Here is a 23,558-nt window from a genome sequence, read left to right as displayed (position 1 = left end):
AAAATATTAAAGAATTAAAGGAATTAAACAGCGAAGTTTTCTTTAGGAAATTACTATAAGGTTAACATTCAACTTATTACTTACCATACATGGAAGCTTAGATACAGTATCTCCTTATATATTCATGCCATTCAGCAAGCAAACTCAAATATTCAGAACAAGAATAATAAGTAAGTCAGAGAAAAAGGCTCCCAATCAGTAATGAACAAATTCATAAAGTCTACAGATTACAATTCATTCATTCATTCAGCAAATATTTCTTATTAACCACTCACAATGTGCCAGGCACTATTCTAGACACCGAGGATACACCATTAAACAAAAAGTTAAAAATTCCTTGCCTTCATGGAGCTTACATTCTAATGGGGGAAACAGATTCAATAAACGTAAGTAAATTATACTGTGTTACATAATAAATGTAGGAAAAGATAGCAGGGTAAGGGGAATCAGAAATGCAGTTTAAAATAGGATAGTTTGGATAGGCCTCACTTGAGTTAAGACCTGAAGGAGGTCTAAGGGGGTGGGGTCAGTAGGCCAAACACACCTCGAGAGAAAGAGCACTCCAGGACTGGCCAGTGCGAAAGCTCTCTCATGAGAGTGTGCCTGGCATATCTGAGGAACAGCCAGGAGGTCAGTGTGGCTGGAGGAGTGAGCAAGAGGGAAAATTAGTAGGTGACGAGGCCAGAAACATGGTGGGAAGCGGGGTGCAATCATGCAGCACCCTGTAGATCATTCGGCTTTTACTCTGAGTGAAAAAGGGAACCCCTGGAGGGTTTTGAGCTGTGACTTTTTTTTTTTTTTTTTTTTTTTTTGCGGTACGCGGGCCTCTCACTGCTGTGGCCTCTCCCGTTGTGGAGCACAGGCTCCGGACGCGCAGGCTCAGCGGCCATGGCTCACGGGCCCAGCCGCTCCGCAGCATGTGGGATCTTCCCGGACCGGGGCACGAACCCGCGTCCCTTGCATCGGCAGGCGGACTCTCAACCACTGCGCCACCAGGGAAGCCCGAGCTGTGACATTTTATGTTCTAAAACGACCACCCTGGCAGCCGTGATGAGAAGAGACAGTAACGGAGGCAAGAGTGGAAACAAGATCAATTAGGAGGCTCTTGCACTGATCCAGGTAAGAGGTGATGGTGGCCTGGACCAGGCGGAAGTGGTGAAAAATGATCAGATTCAGGGTATACTCTGAAAGGAGACTGGAGATTTCCTAACAGATTGGATATAGGGGGTGATAGAGAGCATGAGTAAAGGATAATTCCCAGGTGTATAGTCTAAGCAATGGAGGGATGACAGTGGCATCAACTAAGATGAGAAAGACTACGACATGGAAGCAGGGTGGGGTGTAGTGAGAGGGGAGATCTGAAGCTTAATTTTGGACATATTAAGTTTGAAAGCCCTATCTGACATCCAAGTATAAATGTCATGACTGTAACTCAGGCCCTCACTCAGAATCCTTTTCCCTCTTATCATAGGCAAAATTAAAATAGGCTGAGTTATTTTTAAACTACAGTAGACCAGAAATCAATGAAAACATTAAAATATAATTAAATTGCCCAGAAACATACACCGAAGAAAAATTTATTAAAAACAAAATTCTACTATGCAATGGTCTACACATTCATACCAGAACCAAATATTTGTTTAATAACAAACACAGGTATCATTACAGCAAAGATATCACAGTCCCCAGAACATAGAAGGGGCCCAACAATATGTTAAAAATGAAGAGGTTAAACATAATTTTTCAAAAAATCAAGCTTTTTCCTTCTCTTGTAGCTGAGCAGATGAGTATAAACTAAGGTCCCAGGAAACCTTTTCAAAGTTAAATGAATGTAAGTCAACATACCTCAATACTTGTAGGATTAGGAATGTACCATGACCATAATATTTAATCATTCAATAGAAAAGCAGGCAACTTTGAACCTACATTTCTCTACCTTGTATGCTAAAAACTTCAGTAAAGGTAAACATAGAAACTTAAAGGCTAAAAAACAAGCACATTATACTGTCCCTGGCATAATGTAAATTAATTCTGTTCTATCAATGTGACATATTATCTTCTTCCTTTGACAAAAACCTACAAGAGAGAAACAGTATCTCTCTACTTGGAAAAGGGTAAGCATATCCCTCTGCAGCATATATTCAAATGCCAGAGGAGAAAAAGCATCCCCAGAATCTAAAACAGCTATTAAAAAAAAGCTCCTGAAGCCAGGTCTTTCTTTCAGATCCTAGAATTCTCTTTCATTCCCAATTTTTAACAAGTACCTTTGTGACAAACCAGACTATGAGGTGAAAAGACATAGGTCCTCTATTGATAGATATAAGAAATGACAGCTGAGAGCCTAATAAAGATCATAAAAACACACAGGATTGTATTTATAAACATCATACAATACTGGGTTTTAATACAAACACTGCAAATCAAATCAACAAATATTTATAGGGTTTTCATCCCGTGCAAGGTACCTACTTCAAGATTCCCAGGGAGACACATTCGGTAGATTACTCCTTTCTGCCCGTGAACGCCGCCGAGTAAGCATCGTTGACGTCTCCCCACCCTCCACTGCCGTCATGTCTAAGTCAGTCACCCAAAGAGCCCGAACAGCTGCGGAAGCTCTTCATCGGAGGTTTGAGCTTTGACACAACCGATGAGAGCCTGAGGAGCCATTGTGAGCAGCGGGGAGTGCTCACAGACTGTGTGGTAATGAGGGATCCAAGAACCAAGCGCTCCAGAGGCTTCGGGTTTGTCACGTATGCCACTGTGGAGGAGGTGGATGCGGCCATGAATGCAAGGCCACACAAGGCAGATGGAAGAGTTGTGGAACCAAAGAGGGCCATCTCAAGAGAAGATTCTCAAAGACCTGATGCCCACTTAACCAGGTGAAAAAGATTTTTGTTGGTGGCATTAAAGAAGACACTGAAGAACATCATCTAAGAGATTATTTTGAACAGTATGGGAAAATTGAAGTGATTGAAATCATGACTGATCGAGGCAGTGGCAAAAAGAGGCTTTGCTTTCGTAACCTTTGATGACCATGATTCCGTACACAAGACTGTCATTCAGAAATACCACAATGTGAATGGCCACAACTGTGAAGTAAGGAAAGCCCTATCTAAGCAAGAGATGGCTAGTGCCTCATCCAGCCAAAGAAGTCGAAGTGGTTCTGGAAACTTTGGTGGTGGTAGTGGAGGGGGTTTTGGTGGGAATGACAGCTTTGGTCATGGAGGAAACTTCAGCGGTCGAGCTGGCTTTGGTGGCAGCTGTGGTGGTGGTGGCAGTGGGGATGGCTATAATGGATTTGGTAATGATGGAAGCAATTTTGGAGGTGGTGGAAGCTACAATGATTTTGGCGGTTACAACAATCAATCTTCAAATTTGGACCCATGAAAGGAGGAAACTTTAGAGGCAGAAGTTCTGGCCCCTATGGTGGTGGAGGCCAATACTTTGCCAAACCCTAAAACCAAGGTGGCTATGGTGGTTCCAGCAGCAGCAGTAGCTATGGCAGTGCCAGAGGTTTTGATTACTGCCAGGAAACAAAGCTTAGCAGGAGAGGAGAGCCAGAGAAGTGACAGGGAAGCTATAGGTTACAACAGGTTTGTGAACTCAGCCAAGCACAGTGGTGGCAGGGCCTAGCTGCTACAAAGAAGACATGTTTTAGACAATACTCATGTGTATGGGCAAAAAAACTCGAGGACTGTATTCGTGACTAATTGTATAACAGGTTATTTTAGTTTCTGCTTTGTGGAAAGTGTAAAGCATTCCAACAAAGGGTTTTAATGTAGATTTTTTTTTTTTTGCACCCATGCTGTTGATTGCTAAATGTAATAGTCTGATCATGACGCTGAATAAATGTGTCTTTTTTTTAAATGTGCTGTGTAAAGTTAGTCTACTCTGAAGCCATTTTGGTAAACTACCCCAACAGTGTGAAGTTAGTATTCCTTCAGGGTGATGCCAGGTTCCATTCAAAATTTATTTACAACCTGCTCTGGTGGAGAAGCTATTGTCTTCCGAAACCTTGGTGTAGTTGAACTGACAGTTATTGCGTTGTGACCTGGAGTTCACCGTGAAAAGGGTCACCCAAGCAAAGTCATGGAGTTTTTTGATTATTAATATATGATTGTTGGCACATCCTATGCAATATATCTAAATTGGATTATGGTACCAGATATAGATGGGAATGAAGCTTGTGTATCATCCATTATCATGTGTAATAAATAAACAATTTTAATACCCTCAAAAAAAAGATTCCCAGGATCCAATGGCATGCCTAATGGAGGAGCTATTTACAAAACAACTTCTCAGAGTGAGTCACCCAGATGCAGGCAGTATTATTTCAAATGACAGCAGACTGAAGTGGAGCACTTGATAGCTCCTTAAAGGGAAGGAAACTAGGATTAAGCAATGTTTCATTACCAACGTGGGCAGTGCTTAGGGCTCTCAAACATCCAGTAACTCAACAAAAATTGAATAGCACACAACGTGCAGGTGCTGGGCGGCGGGGGGACCAAATGTGGTTCCTGCCCTTCAGGATAATGCAAGAGGAGCGCAAATCCTTCCCAAGGTAATGGGCAGCAGACAGGCAAACTAAGAAAGGGATGTTATCGAAACAGGAATATATTAAATTTCATGGAAGAGGGGAGGGTAGCAGTTCTTAAGAAAGAGTTATAATTTGAGCCAAGACATTAAGACTGAGTGAGAACTAGCCAAGGTGGGAAGGAAAGGCAACATTCTAGACATAGCCAGTCAGCCCAGTTGGTCAACAAATATTAACTGAACACATACTATGTTCTACTACTTTCAGTGCTGGAGATACAACGGTAAACAAGACAAAGTCTCTGCCTTTAAGGAGTGTACAGTCTAGAAGGAGGAGGTAGACAATCAATATATACATATTCAGACAAAGACCAAGATAAGATTTTCAGAGAGTGATACATATTATGAGAAAAATAAATCAGAGTAACAGAACAGGGATTGTTTAGGGGAATGTGGTACTTTACGTAGGCGTGAGATGGCCCGTCTCAGGTCTTGTTTAACCTGAGATCTGAATGATTAAAAGGAGGTAGCCATACAAAGATTCACGGGGAAAAGGATTCCAATCAGAAGGAATAGAAAATACAAAGGCTCAAAAACACTGAAATAACTGTGGCCAGTGGATATGGAACATAGTGAATGAGAAGCAGAATGGTAGGAGACAAGGTCAGATACAGAAGGAGGCAGGTAGTTACTGCCAGCTCTTCACAAACATTCTGTTTTCTCTTCTTCCTGGAATGTGAGTAGTCTGCATCTTCTAGCCTCCCCTTAAGTTAGGTGGCATCTGGTGACTGAATTCTGTCCAATGAAATAAGAGGCAAAATGAGGGTGCCATTTCAAGGTCAAAGCTTTTAAGATGTGGGTATTTTCCTTGCCCAGGCGTTTTCCCAACTGCTAGCAAGATACAGATAATAAGCAGGCTGTAGGAAATGGCAGAGCCACAAGATGGAAGAGAGCCACTCACTGGCCGGGAACACTGCCTTGGACTGCTGCGTGAGTGTGAAAAAATTTTCTATTGTGTTGGAGCAGTGTGCATTTTGGGGGTTTATTTGTGCAAATGTGTTGAGCTTGCATTCTGGGGTCTATTTGTTACCACAGCCAAGCCTAGCCTACCCTGACTAATATAAGGCTTGATCACATAGGATCTTGTAAGTTTTGTAAGGAGTTAGAATTTTATTCTAACTGCAGTGGGAAGACACTGGAAGCAAGGATGTGATACGATCTGCTGCTGTGTAGAGAATGGACAGTATGAAAGCAAGGGTGAGTGGAAGCAGGGAGACAACAGGAGACCACACAGGTTATCCAGGTGAAAGAACAGTGGCTTCGACTAGGTGGGAGCAATGGATATGGTAAGAAATGGTCAGATTCAGGATACCTTTGGTGGTTTTTTTTGGCTGTGCTGTGCTGCTTGCAGGATCTTAGTTCCCCGACCAGGGATTGAACCTGGGCCCCGGCAGTGGAAGCACCAAGTCCTAACAACTGGACTGCCAGGAAATTCCTCCAGGATACATTTTGAGTGGAGAGCAGAGAGCATGTGCTGATAAACTGCATGTGGGGTATGAAAGAAAGAGAGTAATCAAGAACAACTTCTAGGTTTTTAGTTGTGCATGGTGGTGCCATTAGGGAAGAATGAGGAAAAAATTGGAAAGGAACAAAAAGATTTAACAGGGAGTTGGGGGAAATCAATGGCTCTCTTTTAGCTGTGTGGTTGGAAATGCCTATAAAATCTCCAAATGAAAATGTCAAGTAAATAGTTGGGTATATAAATTTGGAGCCCAGAAGAAGGTAAGATTAAAGATAGATATTATGGGTTCAGGATGGTGATCATATTTTAAGTCATAAGCCTGGATCAGCTCTCTCTGCTCTCCTACACGACAAAATTCAAACTCCTCAGCCTGTCACTGCACTGTCCTCCACAAGCTGGCTTTCACCTGCCTTGCACTGCCCTTCCTCTACACACATTTCTTCGTGCGGTTCCACTTGCCTCTAATGCCCTCCCCTCTTCATTAACCAAATGCTGTCCATTCTCTAAGGCCCATGTCAGAACTATCTGGGTCAAGATTTTCCTAACACTCCAATGTGAGGTGCTCTCTTCATGTTCTGGATTTGCACAGTCATTATTTTCTATGTATCTAGTTCAGAAAAGGCGAAAGTCACATTTTGCCGTATGTCATCTCTTCTATTTAATGTCTTAAATCTTAATTTTCACATATTTGTTCCCTGATTCTCCAATTAGATGATAGTTTCCTTAAGAAAATCCACATCTTACCCTTCTTTGTTTTTCTTATAGGACCCTAGTATAATGCTGTGCATATATGGTGAGCATTCAATGAATATTTGTTTGATTTGACATCTTTTAAAAGGCAGTGAGGTAGTTAAGACTTTTAGGAATACTGCAGCAAAATAAAGAAAGCAAAACTCTTAAAGAGGTAGACCTAAATCACTTGGAAAACCCACTAATTTAAAAACAGCTTGTCTGCCAACAAGGCTGACTAGTAAGGCATTACTGTACTTAAAAGGTAACATTTTAATTCACAGTGAACTTACCTATATCAATATCAGTAAACCCTTCTGCACTTATTGCATCCATCGTGCTTTTGTCTATTGTGTCTAGACAAAGACTAGCAAGCTGAGGTTCATCAAATAATCGAGCCTAAACATATAAAAAGCTAGTTATTTTATTTTCATAGTTATTTTACCTTCAGGCTGTACATATTCAAAGCTAATACTGTAAACAATTATAATTGCTCATTATATAAAAACACATACTTAAAATACAATTATAATGTCTATATGTGCTTAAAACTTCTCATTCCACAATCAGAAATAAAAGCTAAAAGCACAAATGCCCTCCTGAGATAACAATTAATTCATATTACCACTAACAACCCTGTTATTTTTATTTTCATATGCCTATATATGCGTTGCCTTGTTTATTATACATCACTTATTTTATCCTTAATGAAACACTCTAGGTTAGATAAGGCAGACATTATCTCATTATCCAGATGAGGAAACAGAGGCTCAGAGAGGTATACTGACTTGCCTGGTAACATCTAGCTAGTTATGCTCCAAAGCCAGTACTTAAGTCCAAGTCTTAAGATCTTTTCACTAAACGGTAATATCAATTGTCAAGCATACCAGTACCAACAGATCAGATTTTTTTTTTTCCATTTCCTATTTTGATTGGGGGAAGAGAATAAAGTACAAGAATTTTACAGCATGAAAGTTCTGGGAACCTAAGCAAAAACTAGGCCTGACAACAGAGGAGCAAATAAGTAAATTCACGTGATGGAATATTACACAATAATGAGAATGAACGATCTACAACTACACATAACAATATGAAGGAATCCCACAAACTTAATGGTAAGCAAAAGAAGGTACTGTATATATTGAGCAAAAGAGTATACAGCTGACCCTTGAACAACTTGGGGGTTAGGGGCACTGACCCTCTGTGCAGTCAAAATCCACATATAACTTATAGTTGGCCCTTTGTATCCGAGGTTCCTCCATATCCTTGGATTCAACCAACCACTAATCATGTAGTGCTATAGTATTTACTATTGAAAAAATTACATATATAAGTGGACCCACAAAGTTCAAACCCGTGTTGTTCAACGATCAACTGTATACTGTATGATTTTAGCAAAGCTAATCTAGGCTTTAAGAAGTCAGAAGTCAAACTTACAATATGTGTTTTATCAGGATGCATATTATAATTCAAAAAACAAGTTTAAAAATGGGGGCGTTCAAATTCAATTGAAATTAAAAAAAAAACTGTAACACTGAAAAAGGAGAAATGAAATTTTAAAAAAACCATAACACTGAAAAAGGAGATATGATGATAGGTGTGCCAATGACCAATTTTCCTTCTGGCCTAGGGTCAGCTCTGTTTACATTTAATAGCATGGACAAAACAGAAGTCTACTGTCTGTATTTCAGTTTTTTCAATTGGCCCAATAATGCTTTTTATAACACTGTTCCTTCTAGCATGGGATCCAGTCTGGGATCATAGTTTTTGTATTTTTAAAATATGAAAAATAGTACATTTTAGAAATTCTAATTTCAGCAGATATTTTAACTGGCCAACTCAGTTTTTATAGGTGAGTTAGTGTTCACGCAAAAATTGATATTTTACTCTAGGAAAAACAATTTTTCGTAAAAATTATTTAATTCAGAGTAGCAATATTTGAGTCACTCAGATACAGTATCAAGTTTCCCTTAGAATCTACTGCTGCTACTTAAGAGTAAAATAAATTTTCTCTAAGTTTAGTTTCAGTCTGGCATTACCTGATAAAATAGCACTATTTTTAATGATTGTATCACTTCACAGAGAGTGTTTTTCCCTCTGTAATCTATGCTGGTACAGTATACTGGCTCTTTGTTTTAGAGGGAAGCTAGCATAGGTCCTCTCAAGTAAATGAACATGCTCAGTTCAAATGACTCACTTGGCAGGAACAAGACGTTCACATGACAATTTGTGGGCTAATTCACATGACCCCACCATGAAAACTTCGGAGTAATATTGAGTTCTAAGACCAATAAGACACTGAAAAGTTTCTTTTTCTCAGTGACATCTGTTAACCCTTGCTACTCAAAGTGTAGTCCAGAAGCACCAGCATCATCTGAAAGTCTATTAGAAATGCAGACTCTCAGGCCCCACCTTGGCCTCCTGAACTAGAAAGTGTATTTTAATTATCAAAGTTTAATTTACTGGTTTCTAAATTTTTTTTTTCTTTTGGCCATACTGCGCAGCATACGGGATCTTAGTTCCCCGACCAGATATGAACCCGTGCCCCCTGGAGTGGAAGCGCAGAGTCTTAACCATTGGACTGCCAGGGAAGTCCTATTGGTTTCTAAATTTTATGACTGAATTTAAAAAAGAAGAGTAGTTAAGTGACCCTCTCTACACACAACAAAATTCTTTAGACAATAAAGAATCTTATGACTATCAACTTCTTTATTGGATTTTCATCACAAATTCAAAAGAGGAAAAAAATGCAGGGAGACATCACTTATTAGTTATAAAATCTTGGTCAAGTTATTTCACCTCCCTGTGCTTCAATTTCCTTGTCTATAAAATGGGGATGATAAGAAAATCTTCACCTAGAATAGCTACATCTCCTAAAGTTATTGTGAAGATTAAATGAATTAATGCATACCAAGTATTCAGAATGGTACCTGGCACACAATACTCACTCAATACATTTTGCTATTATTATCATCAATATCACTGTACCTTACTGGTTTAAGGTTGAGACCTCATTTTACCACTTGCTGTCTCATGTTATATAACATATTTACCTCTTTACGCTTCCATTTCTTCATCTTTGAAACGGGGATAATAATAATAAACAACAGCACAGCTGTAATGAGTAAATGTGATAATATATACAAAGGGACTAGCTTAGTGTCTGGAATACAATATATACAGACATGGAGTTCTGTGATTATGTGTAAGAAGAGGTGACTTCAGCATGTTCTTTCTTCTATAACTATAAATACTTAATGGCCAAAGACTAAAAAAAATGCCATCAGTCATTTCTGGTATGACAAAATGGATGTAGAACTGGGAAACTTGAGTTCTGGGATCTGCCCCACCTAGCCTGTTGTGAGACTTCGGGCAGGTAGTTAACTAGCCAGGTTTTAGATTTTTCATTTGGAAAATGAGATGGTTAAGCTAAGGAACAGCCATGATTATTTCCATTACTAATATTCAGTAGGATTATATATTATCAGCTTAGACTTTTTCCCCCCCTCATTTTAACTTGCTTAACTCTGTAAAGACCCTATCTCCCCAAAAGGTCTTATTCTGAGGTACTGGGGATTAAAATGTCAACACATGAATTCTGGGGGACACAATTCAACCCCTAGCACAGGGTTATATAAACTAGTTTAGGATTTTGAAAACAAATTTGTAAAAGGGTATCATAACATTGTCTAAAAACAACAACAACAATTTATTTATATCTCAAGTATGGAGCTCAGATTACAGGCATTTAACAGATGCTAAATAGTATAAGTTAAAGACTGGTTAATGGTTCCATAGATGTGTTCAGTTTGTAAACATTCATCAGACTGTACACTTATGATATGTGTACTTTTCTGCATGTATAGTATACTCAGTGAAAACTTTTTTAAATGTCAAAGTAAGGATATTCTTAAATTCTAACTCCTCCAGAAGTGGGTCAGCAAGCTTAAAGATAGAAGACAGTAAATCTTACAACTTTTCTGGACTTGAAATATTCAATCTTAATTTCAGACCCAACACAAATCAAGAACAAAGATGTCCAGAAAGCTTCATGCTATCATACTCTCAATCATAGCAGGAACAATGCTGGATACTAACCTCAACTCCAATCCTAAACAGTTATATAACTTGGAGTCATAATGCCCTATTTATATAAGGCTTCAGTTTCTTTACCTATTATATGATATATTAACTCTAATTTGCTTTTCTATTCTAAAATTATATGACTCTGATGTATTCCCCTGAATGACACCAGAAGATTTCATATGCTTTAAAATAATAATCTAGGACTAATTCTCCAGGAAACAGTAAATATTCATATATAGTTGTACCCAATTTTTAAAGCTAAATGATACATACCTTAGCTACATTTACTTACCTGAGTAAGTAACATAAAGGCATTATCTGCCCTCAGATGTTTGGTGAGAAATTCCACACAATGTGCTTCCAAGGCTGGGACTGCATATTTCTTAGCAGTATAAAGAGTGGTCATGACTGTTTCTGGGCCAATTTGAACTTCATCTGAATAGAGAAATCTGGGAAACAAGTGGAAATTGCAGAGATGTTCAGTAGGGTTTTAGATAAGCAATCCATCAGTGTTAAACCTCTGAGGAATACTTTAAACGATAATAAGCAAAGTGAAAAATAACTTGAAAAGTACATCAAACTTTCCAGGGCTACAGGGCATGTGCACACACATCACATCATTTTATTCTGACTCAATCCAGAGAGGTAGGCAGTGTCCATTTATAGAGGAGAATAAAGTTAAGTGAAGATCATGGGATCTTCATGTCTCCAAGTCAAATTTTTAGTGGTCTTTTAGCACCTATAGCAGCTTAGGATGAGTGGTTCATTTATCTCTCCTTCATCAAAGGATATTCATGTTAGCAAATCTACAGATGGCTTAAGTTCACATCTCTAAATGTCAAACATCCATTTATTTCCTGATAATGGTGTCTTCTTATTCTGGGCATCTTCTAACCTTTCTTTGTTATCCCAGAATTAGCATTATGACCAAAGACTAGAGTACTGGGGCTTTGGAGGAATAAAACAGTTTAATAGTATATTAAATGACCCCATATAGCTATATGCTTTTGAATATTTAGATCCAACTTTCTTTCAAAATACTATCAAACCAATACCTCCTCCCCCACACTTCCCCCACCCCGGTTGGCTGCTTCTAACTGCTAGGTCAGTAGATAAATCAGATTCCTAGAAGTGCAGATAAAGCATAAGATTCTCAGAGATGCCTGGGCAGTTCTTGCTGAACTATACTGAAGCTTCTGCATATCCACTTCAGGGCTCCTTTGTGGTTCCTCAGAGACCTTTGTGCTTACTGCCCAGTTCTCAGCTACACTCAGGATAGTTGAGCGTGCTGGAGAAATAAGGCATTAAGAACAAGTATCTCATTTTAGCAATAGTAAAGACTTAGAAAGAACACTTATTACACTTATATTCCCAGGACCCAAGTCGTAAAATAAGAGTTTAAGAGAACCCATTAGGGGGCTTCCCTGGTGGCGCAGTGGCTAAGAATCCACCTGCCAATGCAGGGGACACAGGTTCAAGCCCTGGTCCAGGAGATTCCCACATGCCACGTGGCAACTAAGCCCGTGCACCACAACTACTGAGCCTGTGCTCTAGAGCCCGCGAGCCACAACTACTGAAGCCCGCGAGCCTAGAGCCTGTGCTCCGCAACAAGAGAAGCCACTGCAATGAGAAGCCTATACACCGCAACTAAGAGTAGCCCCTGCTCGCCGCAACTAGAAAAAGCCCGCACGCAGCAACGAAGACCCAACGCAGCCAAAAATAAATAAATTTATTAAAAAAAAAAAAGAAAACCCATTAACATCTTTCAGAACACTCTATACAGTAAAGTGAGTGAGGAAAGGAAGTTCTATTTCATGTTCCTATCCACTGCTTTTCAATTTCTTCTTTTTTTTTTTTTTTTTTTGCTGTACGCGGGCCTCTCACTGTTGTGGCCTCTCCCGTTGCAGAGCACAGGCTCCGTATGCGCAGGCTCAGCGGCCATGGCTCACGGGCCCAGCCGCTCCGCGGCATGTGGGATCTTCCCGGACCGGGGCACGAACCCGTTTCCCCTGCATCGGCAGGCGGACTCTCAACCACTGCGCCACCAGGGAAGCCCAATTTCTTTTCTTTTTTTTTTTTTTTTTTTTTTTGTGGTACGCGGGCCTCTCACTGTTGTGGCCTCTCCCATTGCGGAGCACAGGCTCCGGACGCGCAGGCTCAGCGGCCATGGTTCAGGGGCCCAGCCGCTGTGGCATGCGGGATCCTCCCGGACCGGGGCACGAACCCGCATCCCCTGCATCGGCAGGCGGACTCTCAACCACTGCGCCACCAGGGAAGCCCCAATTTCTTCTTTTATTCTGGTGGGCAGACTCACCGCCCAAGGTGAAATTCTAGCCTGTTGCATCCCCCTAACATCCCACCCTAACCAAATGCTGGCATTCCTCTAGTAATATCATTATCCTTACAACTACCTCCAGTGGAGGCTGTGCATTCTCATACTTCCCTATGTCTCAGGTTCAAAAGTGAAGGCTGCTGGTTTTCAAGATTACACTGTTTTCAAACATTTTTTCAAAAACCTTTCAAGTCAGCCATCTGTATCACCCTCATAATACTCATTTAACGTCAGGTGCCACTTGGTGATGAGTACAGGGAATGAAAAAACCACTTAGCCCCTTATAGTCAGGGGTAGGGGAATGAATAAAAAGGAGAGAGAGAAAATGAACATTTGTTGCGTCGCTAACCATCTGACAGATGCCAATTCATTTAATCCTCCCACAAGGAAGGTAGGTGCTGCTACCTGCATTTTAAAGATGGCGAAACAGAGGCTGAGGAAATGCAAGAGCTGTCTAGCATAACATGCCATTTCTGGGCTTCTGGCTGCTCTCAGTGTTAGACTATCAGGCCTGTCAGGTGAGGGCTGTTTTAATTTGCCTGGACTCAGGGAGAGATGGCTTGGGTTTGAGCCTATTCCATCACCTGACAGCTATGTGACTTTAAACGAGTTATCATTGTGCTCCTCTCTGAAAAGAGATGTGGATAACAGTATCTACTTCATAATGCTCTGGTGAGGATTAATATCAGTTAAAATACACAAAGTGTTCTGAATAATGCCTGACAAATACTTAGCCTCAGTAAATGTTAGCTGTTTATTTTTATATTGCTTCGTTTCTATTTTCCTCTGCATTTCAGAAGGTTTCCTTGCCAGTCTTCTAGCCCTTCTATTTTTCTCCCCAGCAATCACATGCTTAAATTTCTAAGAATTCTTGCTTCTTTCTTGAGTGTTTTTTTTTACTCCAAAGCACTATGTCTCCTTTTTATGGATGCAAAAATGTTCTCAAGTCTCCAAGTTTTAAAAGTTCCTTTCTGTTCCCTGAATTACCTATTTCCTTGAGGATCAGCTTGGTCTTTTTCATATTCTGATTTTCCTTATATGTCAAAAGATTAATGATTATCTCCAGTTGAATATCATGGTAGCTGGTAAGTTTTCTTTGCTGCTGTGTAAGTATAGGAGTGCTTTCCAGCTAAAACCTTCTCCAAAATGGAAAGGGTGGCTGGGAGCTGTGCATGTGGGAGGCTTGCTGACTGGCACCTTGCATTAGAGTGGGAAAGCAGCCTTTAGGTTAGAGAGACCAACCCCCAACCCCCACCCATGCCATTACCCTCGAGTCCCTAAACCAAATCAGCACCCTAGTTTTCCTCAGGTGGTTTGTCTAGTTTATTTAAAGAGGAGCCTGTCAGGTGTCACCAGGAGTTAGCAAACAAGAGGGGGTTTGAGGGGATGGCCTATAACCAGGCTTTAAATTAATGCCCATGTTTTAACCCTACCTTCTCCTTTTCACCCTCTTCACTACCAACTCTCCACCTAGAGCCGTGCTGGGGCTCAGCCAGGAAAGGCAGCTCCCACCACCACTGCAGTTCCTCATGCTCTGGATTCTGGGCTCCAGACTTGGCCACTCCATTTCATCATCAACACACTTCCAACTGCTTTGTTCCTTTTCTACATTGGATTCCAATCTCTCTCCTTTTTTTTTGTCTTCACTGTAACGGATTTATTTTCTTTTGTATTTCTTTACAGTCAGTTTAACTGGGGCAGAGAGAAGGCTAACATCATGCTCAGTTCCCTTCCTAAACTAGAAACCTAGGAAGTTTTTGTTTTAAGGGCAAGATAGGAAGAAGTCTTTACATCTGTCTTAATTTTTTTTCAAGCAAAAATTATTACAGTCATAAAATATAGAGCTGAAATGTGGGGCCTTTATTACCATTTGTTTGAGTAGACTCAAACTTAAGGAAACCAGCTCCACAAGGTTGAAGTACATGGTTCTTTAAGAATCTATAAGTGGGGCCCCTGACAGGGAGATCTGGAAAAGCTTCACTACAAGAATTTCTACCTGAGATCTAAAAGATGAAAAGAGGGTAGGAAGAACATTCCAGGAACCAAAGAATTGTGTTGTTAGACTATTTTATATGGTCCAAAACCCCATTCAAATTGCTTTTATGAAATTATACCTCAGTAATATAACTTTGGCTCGAATATATTTAAGAAACATCTACATTTATATCTAAAGACACAGATTGAGGATACTACTGATGTCAGTAATGCCTTCATTTATTTATTTTTTTGGGCTGCGTTGGGTCTTCGTTGCTGCGCGCAGGCTTTTCTCTAGTTGCATCGAGCGGGGGCTACTCTTCATTGTGGTGCAGTGGCTTCTCATTGCAGAGCGTGGGCTCTAGGATGCACGGGCTCAGTAGTTGTTGCTCGCGGGCTCCAGAGCGCAGGCTCAGTAGTTGTGGCGCACAGGCTTAGTTGCTCCACGGCATGTGGGATCTTCCTGTACCAGGGCTCAAACCCGTGTCCCCTGCATTGGCAGGCAGATTCTTAACCACTGCACCACCAGGGAAGTCCCAGTAATGCCTTCTTTATGAGGGGACTGCATCAGGAATTTTTTTTTTTTAACTGATCTTATTGTCAGAGTTGTACATCTCCTAAGCAGTTGGTTTGTTTTTAATCTACAAACACTATGAATTGTAACTGACTAGCCAGCTTTCTCTTTTTGTAATAGTTGCTAAAATTATCAAAATTAAGTTTGTAGAGTACCTATAGCATGCATTTTTGTACTGGCTTCATCTTGGCTCTGTTTTATTTCTTATCCTTGTGTTTCTTGTATGACATTTTAAATTCTTTTTGGAGCAATGCAAGTTATAAATAAATACTAGACTATAAACAATAAGAAAGGGAACTCTGTGTTTCTTATATTTTTTCCCTATATCTTTCCTACAGCATCGGACACAGTGTGGGCACCTGGCTAAGCCTTAATGAATACATGTTAGCCGACTAGACAATTCAGTACAGGTTTCTAACTATCATTGATAGGGAAACTATTTTCATTTCTAATAAGAAAAAAGGCTACTTGAAAATCCAAGAATCATCTTGATTCATATTTTGTCAATACATACATGTTTTCTCTACATTCTATTTAATTACTAAAACTGCTATAATAAAAAAACTATGTAAGCCAGTGTTTACAAAATATAATTAAAAATTAAACATAATATTAGCACAATACTTTGTATTTTAAAGTGAACATTTCAGCTCTGATACACTACCTCTAAGGACAAGAGCACAGAGAAATAATTACAGGTCATCAAACTATTTCTGATTTCTCCCCAAAGATGAATGGCTTTCCAAAAGATAAAACTTAGGTTACATTTAATCTAATTTAAAAATTAGAAGACTAAGGTAAAAATTTCATTTTAAATTAGAAAAAATCACAAGATCATGTACAAGAAACTGTGTATCACTACTGATTCTTTCATTTTACTCAAAAACATTTATTGAGGGACTATATAATAACAAGACAGTGAGACAGGTCCTAGAAATACAAATACGGGAGAGATAGCTCTGCCCATAAAAAGCTTATGGTATGGTAATAAAATGATTAAAAAGTAATGTCGGGCTTCCCTGGTGGCGCAGTGGTTGAGAGTCCGCCTGCCGATGCAGGGGACACGGGTTCGTGCCCCGGTCCGGGAGGGTCCCACGTGCCGCAGAGCGGCTGGGTCTGTGAGCCATGGCCACTGAGCCTGCGCGTCTGGAGCCTGTGCTCCGCAACGGGAGAAGCCACAACAGTGAGAGGCCCGCGTACCGCAAAAAAAAAAAAAAAAAAGTAATGTCGTAATTATAACAGAATTATGCATTAGGCATGGTTTGATAACTAATCTCTAAAGATGGCACCAATAAATCACGCCTCCTACTGTCCATAACCTTATACAGATCTGTCCCATAAGGAATCTGGGCTAATCCTGTTTGCCTCTCGTTAACTAACAGAATGTGGCAGAAGTTAACACTACGCCAGTCTGGGACCTAAACTTTGAGGATGCCTGGCAGCTCCTACTTTTGTGCTTTCTGGAGCCATGGGCTGCTGTTATCCAAGAAGTCAAGCTACCCTGCTGGAAAGATCAGCTGGAGAAGACATGGAGAAAGAGAGAAAAAGGTTCAGCCAACTCAGTCTGAATCAAACCTCCAGATGACTCCAGCCCCAACTGCTATGAGACTATGACTGCATGGGAGACCTGAAGAATATGCTATAAGAACCTCCCACACAACCCTGAAAGATAATGAAACCATGTTTAAGCTGCTAAGTGTTGGAGCTGTTTGTTGTACAGCAATAGATACAAAACTTGCTACAAGAGATTAGATGAGGCAGAGTGCAAAATTAATGATGTTTTATAGAGGAGATGAAGCCTGAAGTATATCTGAAGGGTGGTAATTAAGTGTGGAAATCTTCTAGGCAGAAAGACTAAGTACAAAGGCAAGGAGGCTTTAGAGGGCAAGTATTAAAATAAGGGAAAGGCCATCAGTAGAGTCGGGGCACTGAGCAGATGGAGAGGAAGGGGAATAGATATCAATTCATAAAAGTCTTGTATACCTGCTGAAATGTTTAAACTGCATCCTGTATGCAAAAAGAAGACATTAAGAGATTCAGGGGAATCGTGACAATGTCTGGATGTGAGAGAAATAACTTTGTTAACAGTGTGAAGAATGGAGAGAGCTAAGTCTAAAGGCAGTGGTCTGTCTGAAGCAATGCTGGAAAAAATTAAGGGGGCTGAACCTTCATGACTGGTCCAAACACGATAAGAAACACATGGAACAGACTGGAACCAAACTACAGCTTGGAGCCAAGCCTACCTGAGTCAATCCCCAACTGACCCACAGAATAAGAATATTCAAAGGAAGAATAAATGATTGTCTTTTTTAACCCCTGAGTTTTGGGGTGCTTTATAGCATTATTGTGGCAAAAGCTGACTGAGACAGGGCCTAATAAGCGTGCCTGCCTCAAAGACTGTTCTGAAATTTGAGTTCCCACAAGGTGCTTAGGAACAAACGGTAAGCGGACCGTGGCAAGCACTCATTAAGTGTTAGATATTTTTACTGTTGACATGTCCATCTGTATGGGTACTAGACATTCGTCTGTGATTGTCCAGCTGGAAATTGGGTTCGGGCTGAGTACAAGTTTGGCAGTATAGCTGGGGGAGTATGTAGTGCCATGGGTTAATGGGAGAAAGGAAGAAGACAGCTGAAGACAGAACCTGAGGAACAGTTGTCACCTGAGGAACCCACGTCTCCTTCCAGCCACCGCTCCATTTCTCTGTTCCTCTTTGCAACAAAACTCCCTGAGAGGATTATTTATACTAGTGGTCTCCAGCTCCTCACTTCATATTTTCTCCCCAATCTACTCTAATCCTTTTGTTGAAATCACTCTTGCCAGGGCTATCAATAGCCTCCATTTTGTCAAAACCAATAATCAATTCAATGTTCTCATTTTACCCAACTCTCAGCAGCATTTAACGTAGTCAACAACTCCCTCTTTATTGGAGCACTTTCTTCAACAGGACTTTCAGGACACCAGGTGGGCTCCTTGCTTTCCCTTCTAATTCCACTAATAGCTGTGTCTCAGTCTCATCCTATGCTCCTCCTCCTCTGCTACATCTCTACATGCTGGAGGGTCCCGGAGCTCATCCCTGTACCTCCTTCTCTTCACAGTCTATTACACATTCCTTCCCTAGGTAATCTCATCTGGCCTCATGGTTTAAATACCATTTACTCTTAACTTTCAAATTTATATTCAGCAAGAAGCTCTTCCCTAAACTCCAGGTTCGTATTTCTAACTGGCTGCTCTTATATCCCTCCTTGGATGTCTGGTAAATCTTCTTGGTTCTACCTGCAAAATATATCCAGATTTTGACTACTTCTCATCATGTCCATCACTACCATCCTGGTATATATAACCCACCATCAGCTCTTGCCTGAACTACTGCAAAAGCCTCTTTTATTCAATTCCCTGCTACTCATTTTACTCCTTCCACAGTCTAATCTCCAAACAACTGCCAGAATGAGTTTTTAAAAAATGTAAACCAGATCATATCGATCCCCTGTTCAAATGCTTCCTACCAGACACCAGAAGGAATCCAAGTCCTTCCACAGGCTCCAAAGCCCTGCATGATCCTGGCCAGCCTATCTTTTTGACCTCATCTTCTACCACTTTCCCCTGTATTCTATCTGCTCAAATCACACTGGTTTACTCTTGCAATTCTCTAACAGGAGAAATTTGGGGCCTTAAACATGTTTTTCCTTGCTTAGAATGCTCCCTCCCTCATGACTTGATCATTTTTCCTTAAAATACTTACCAGTACTTGACATTATATCTTTGTTTCTCCCTACTGGATTATAAGCTCCACGAGGGCAGGGACTTTCTCTTGTTCACTGCTGTATCCAATATCTAAAACAGTGACTGGCACAGGGAGGCAGTATTTCTTTTTTCTTTTTCTTTTTTTAGACAGGTCTCAGACCAGATCGGGCCTTAGAGATCACATTAAGGATTCGGATTTATTTTAAGAACAATCAGGAGTCACTGGGAGGGTTTAAACTAGGAAAATAATATAATAAGGTCTGTATTATTATAAAGTTACCTCGACTATTGTATAAAGAATGATCAGAAGGGATTAGGGGTACATGTGAGGAAATAAAAGAGGAGATTTTTACAGCAGGTGGCTCAGCTATGGTAAAGGTGCTTGGGATAAAGAGAAGATTCAAGAGATTGCTAAATAGATGGAATGAACAGGACTGGATATGTGGATATAAGAGAGAAAGAAGACGAAGTCCATAACAAGGGAGGCAGTATTTCTCAAATGAGCAACTAAAGTACATCATTTAAAGGTCTGGCAGGTCAAAGTGAGCAGTTTCTTAAAGTGCTTCAAACTCAAGTTCAAAAGCCTTTAAGTAATATTAACTAATTCAAGTTGTAAATATAAAAGTATGCCCAAGCTAACCTGCTTTTCCACCTCAGCAAGTACTGTGAGACATCATTTTGTCACACAATAATAGGTTAAGTACAGCACCTATGCTTCACAACCAGCCAATAATCTAAGTTTAAAAATCACTTTCAGAATAGAACAATGACTAGAACCTGAAGGACAAATACCACGACTACGCTGAAAATAGGAAAATTTCAAGGACTCAGATTAATTCACTTATTTTCTATTGATGGGAAAGGATTGACTGATCAACAGCTTCAGTGAAAATATGAAATCAGCATTTTCCCTCCACATCCTTATCCTAGCAATCTCAATATTTTTTAAAGGAAAAAGCTACCCAACAATATTTCTAGATCAGTGGCTCTCACGTATCAGTATTTAGGGAGAGTATTAAATATGCTCTCAAGGTCCCACCTCCAAACATTACAATATTGTAAGGAGGGAGGAAGAGACCTACAAATTTAACAAGTACTCCAGGTGATTACAATGCAGGTGGACCAACAGCTCATTAAAGAATACTTCTAGTTTAGAAAATCTAAATGAGCTATAACCAATCCTCCTGGCTGACTTCAAACCAAAAACCAAAATGATCTAGATCCTAGCTTTTGAGTTGTTTTTTCCCCCTTTATAAATGTAATTGAATTAAATGACAAAAAATATGAGAAACAAAGAGAAAAAAAAAGTCAATATCATCTTACCATTCCAACACAACTTTGGTTAGCATTTCCTTCTCTCCTTTTCCCTAAGTATACATTTGCTGTTTCTTTTCCCAGTTTTTAATCATAGTGAGCACAGTTTCAAATGCTAATTATATACATTTTCCACATTAATGTTATTACCTAGTCTTCATGAATATTATACTTAGTTGCTGCACTACATTCCATCAAATGCACCTATCACTGTTTATCTAACCATTCTCTCTGCTTGACTACTTCCTCACTACTATAAATAATCCTGCCTTAAATATTTTTGTGGGGAACATTTTCAGTACCTGAATACTTCCTATCTGTGGGGAAAACAATCTACAGTGCCAGACTGTTTTACCACTTCTGTCAGAGAGGGCTCCCCAGATGTTATCTTAAAAAAAAAAAAACTGGAGGGCTTCCCTGGTGGCGCAGTGGTTGGGAGTCCGCCTGCCGATGCAGGGGACACGGGTTCGTGCCCCGGTCCGGGAAGATCCCACATGCCGCGGAGCGGCTGGGCCCGTGAGCCGTGGCCGCTGAGCCTGCGCGTCCGGAGCCTGTGCTCCGCGACGGGAGAGGCCACAACAGTGAGAGGCCCGCGTACCGCAAAAAAAAAAAAAAAAAAAAAAACTGGAGGGTTTAATGGAAGAGGAAAAGTACATTTTTTAATTTGCACTTCTTTAATTACTATCGAAGTTAAACTCATTGTTAATTATTTTTTCTTGCCCTAAGTTATCTATCCTGTCTTTATCCACTTATTAATGGGATTTTAGTATTTCTTTTCTACCTGTGTTGTGTTAACTTTGTATTCAATTTCCTTGATCTTCCTGAGAGCTGTGAGCCTTTGTGGAGTATTTATCTGTTCCACTGACCTACCTGTTTTTGTCTCAGTACCACCCAAGACTGCTATTTTAATGATACATTCTACTCAGGCAGCTAAAACCATCTTGGTATAATGAAACACACACGGCCTCTGGTATGACTTGGCTCTGTTACCTCTTCAAGTTACTTGACTTCTCTGGGCCGCAGTCCCATTTGTAAAATTGTAGCAAACAATACCTATACGTTCCTAAATGCCCTTTCGTGAATAACAGCTAGTAATGCCAAACTATTAGCTCCCTTCCATTAAATAAAATTAATCAGAAGTCAATTTTCTATTCTCAAGTAATCAAAAAGCAAACTCTTAACATCGAAAGGGAGATTCGTTTTTAAGCAAACATAATCTTATCTGCAGGAACAAAAGGTAGCTAAAGCCAAACTTACTTGTTTTGATATTCACTGTCCTGGATCATGACAACGAACACGAGTGAAAAAGGCGTAAGAGGATAAAAATAAAATAAAATAAAAGTAAAAATAAATTTAAAAGGTCATCTCGTCTACAAGACTTCCCAAGTATCCCTCTCCCCCAACAAAAACCTAAAAGGTCGCAAATGGGCAATCAGGACAACCTGACCCATACTCTGTCCTCACCACTTCTCTAATTCCCAAGCGTGGGCAACAACCCGCTACTGGAATGCGAAAACGCACGCTAATTGGCCCTAGACACTAATATTTACTCTCACAGCCGGCTGGCAGCCGTCCCGGCCGACAGATTTCGGTTTCGCCCTTCCCGAGCATCACAGACTCGGGAGGAAACTGAGGCCGGGAGGGTAAGGAGAGCCTTGTCCAAGGACACCGCGGGGTTGGGGAGGCCGGCTCGGCGCCCGCCGCTCACCTCAGCAGCGCCAGGAAGGCGGCGGGCTCCACGTCGGGCAGCTCGATCTCGGCCGACGTGGTGGCCATGCCGCCGTTGAACATGGCGTCGAAGACGGCGCTGCCGGCAGCCAGCACGAAGCGGTGGGCGGGGATGCGCTGCGGTCCCCCAGCGGCGGCGGCGCCGCGGCCCTTTCCCAGCACGAAGCGCACATCGCTCAACAGCTCCGAGTTGAAGAGGAACGCGAAGCGCTCCTTCAGCGACGCCTTGGTCGCCTGCCAGTTGTACAGCGGCTCCCGCTGCAGGGGGAGCAGGGGCCCCAGAGAGGACGGCGGCGGCGGTGGCGGTGGCGGCGGCGGTCCCGCGGCGCCCGGCTCCGCCTCAGCCCCCGGGACCTGCTCGCCCGTAGCTGCCGGTCCGAGTGAGGCCATCCTCCAGCGGCGCGGCTCTGCGGGCTAGAGACAGCGCTCCCGCCGCCCAGCCGCCATCGCCGAGGCCGCCCCCCAAGGCCGGCACCGCCTCCCTACCTTCCGGGAAAGGCGCTTCCGGAGGCCGCGCGCCTCCGCCGGCCCCGCCCTGAGCTGCCCTGCGTGCGTGCCCGCTGGGCCGGGAGGCGGAGGCGCGCGTGGCCGCCCAGCCCGGACCTGGAGGGGACGGTGATCCCTGCGGCGTCTGGGCCGCCCTGGGCGCACCGAGCTCACCCGAGCCCCGCGCTCCGGGTAGTGGGACTTCGGTGGGCTGCATGCGGCCCGGCGCGGGCGCCTCCCCAGACCTGCGGGCTCCGAAGCCCTCGCCCCTCCCTACCTTCAGGCCCCTCGTCACCAGCTGCAGCGCCACCCACGTGTATCTAGGACAGGTCCCTAGGCTCTTCTTCTAGGAGTCGCACGCCTGGAAGTGGAGGGGGCCCGAGGGCATGGCCGGCAAAGCATGTGGGAGGGGACGACCTGATTCCACGTAGCCCCCTCCCCCAGTGTCGTCCAAGTCACCGCTCCAGAGGGCCGCTGCTCCTGTGGTAATCCCTGGAGCACAGCTTGGAGACCTTCTGCATCTAACAGCCTTCCCT

At 41.8% G+C, this 23,558-nt stretch overlaps 1 protein-coding gene and 1 pseudogene across 2 annotated transcripts in view; one reads left to right on the top strand and one right to left on the bottom strand.

Annotated features, from left to right (window-relative positions):
• BTBD1 (BTB domain containing 1) overlaps nt 1–22,926 on the bottom strand; it is a gene marked incomplete at its 5' end in the record, with an annotated part of 45,668 nt that extends 22,742 nt beyond the window's left edge. Inside the window, 3 exons of the mRNA XM_079700846.1 lie at nt 7,078–7,183; nt 11,163–11,319; nt 22,517–22,926. Of these exons, the coding sequence (XP_079556972.1) occupies nt 7,078–7,183; nt 11,163–11,319; nt 22,517–22,926 (673 nt within the window). The remainder of the gene's footprint in view (nt 1–7,077; nt 7,184–11,162; nt 11,320–22,516) is intronic.
• LOC307050646 (heterogeneous nuclear ribonucleoprotein A1-like 2) lies at nt 2,584–3,544 on the top strand (annotated as a pseudogene). Its single transcript has one exon. The product of its transcript is annotated as a heterogeneous nuclear ribonucleoprotein A1-like 2 (transcript).
• Nucleotides 22,927–23,558: the final 632 nt, after the last annotated feature.

This window comes from Hyperoodon ampullatus (assembly GCF_949752795.1).
Source record: "Hyperoodon ampullatus genome assembly, chromosome: 3".
NCBI lineage: Eukaryota > Metazoa > Chordata > Mammalia > Artiodactyla > Ziphiidae > Hyperoodon > Hyperoodon ampullatus.
This window is presented reverse-complemented; position numbering and strand designations above follow the sequence as displayed.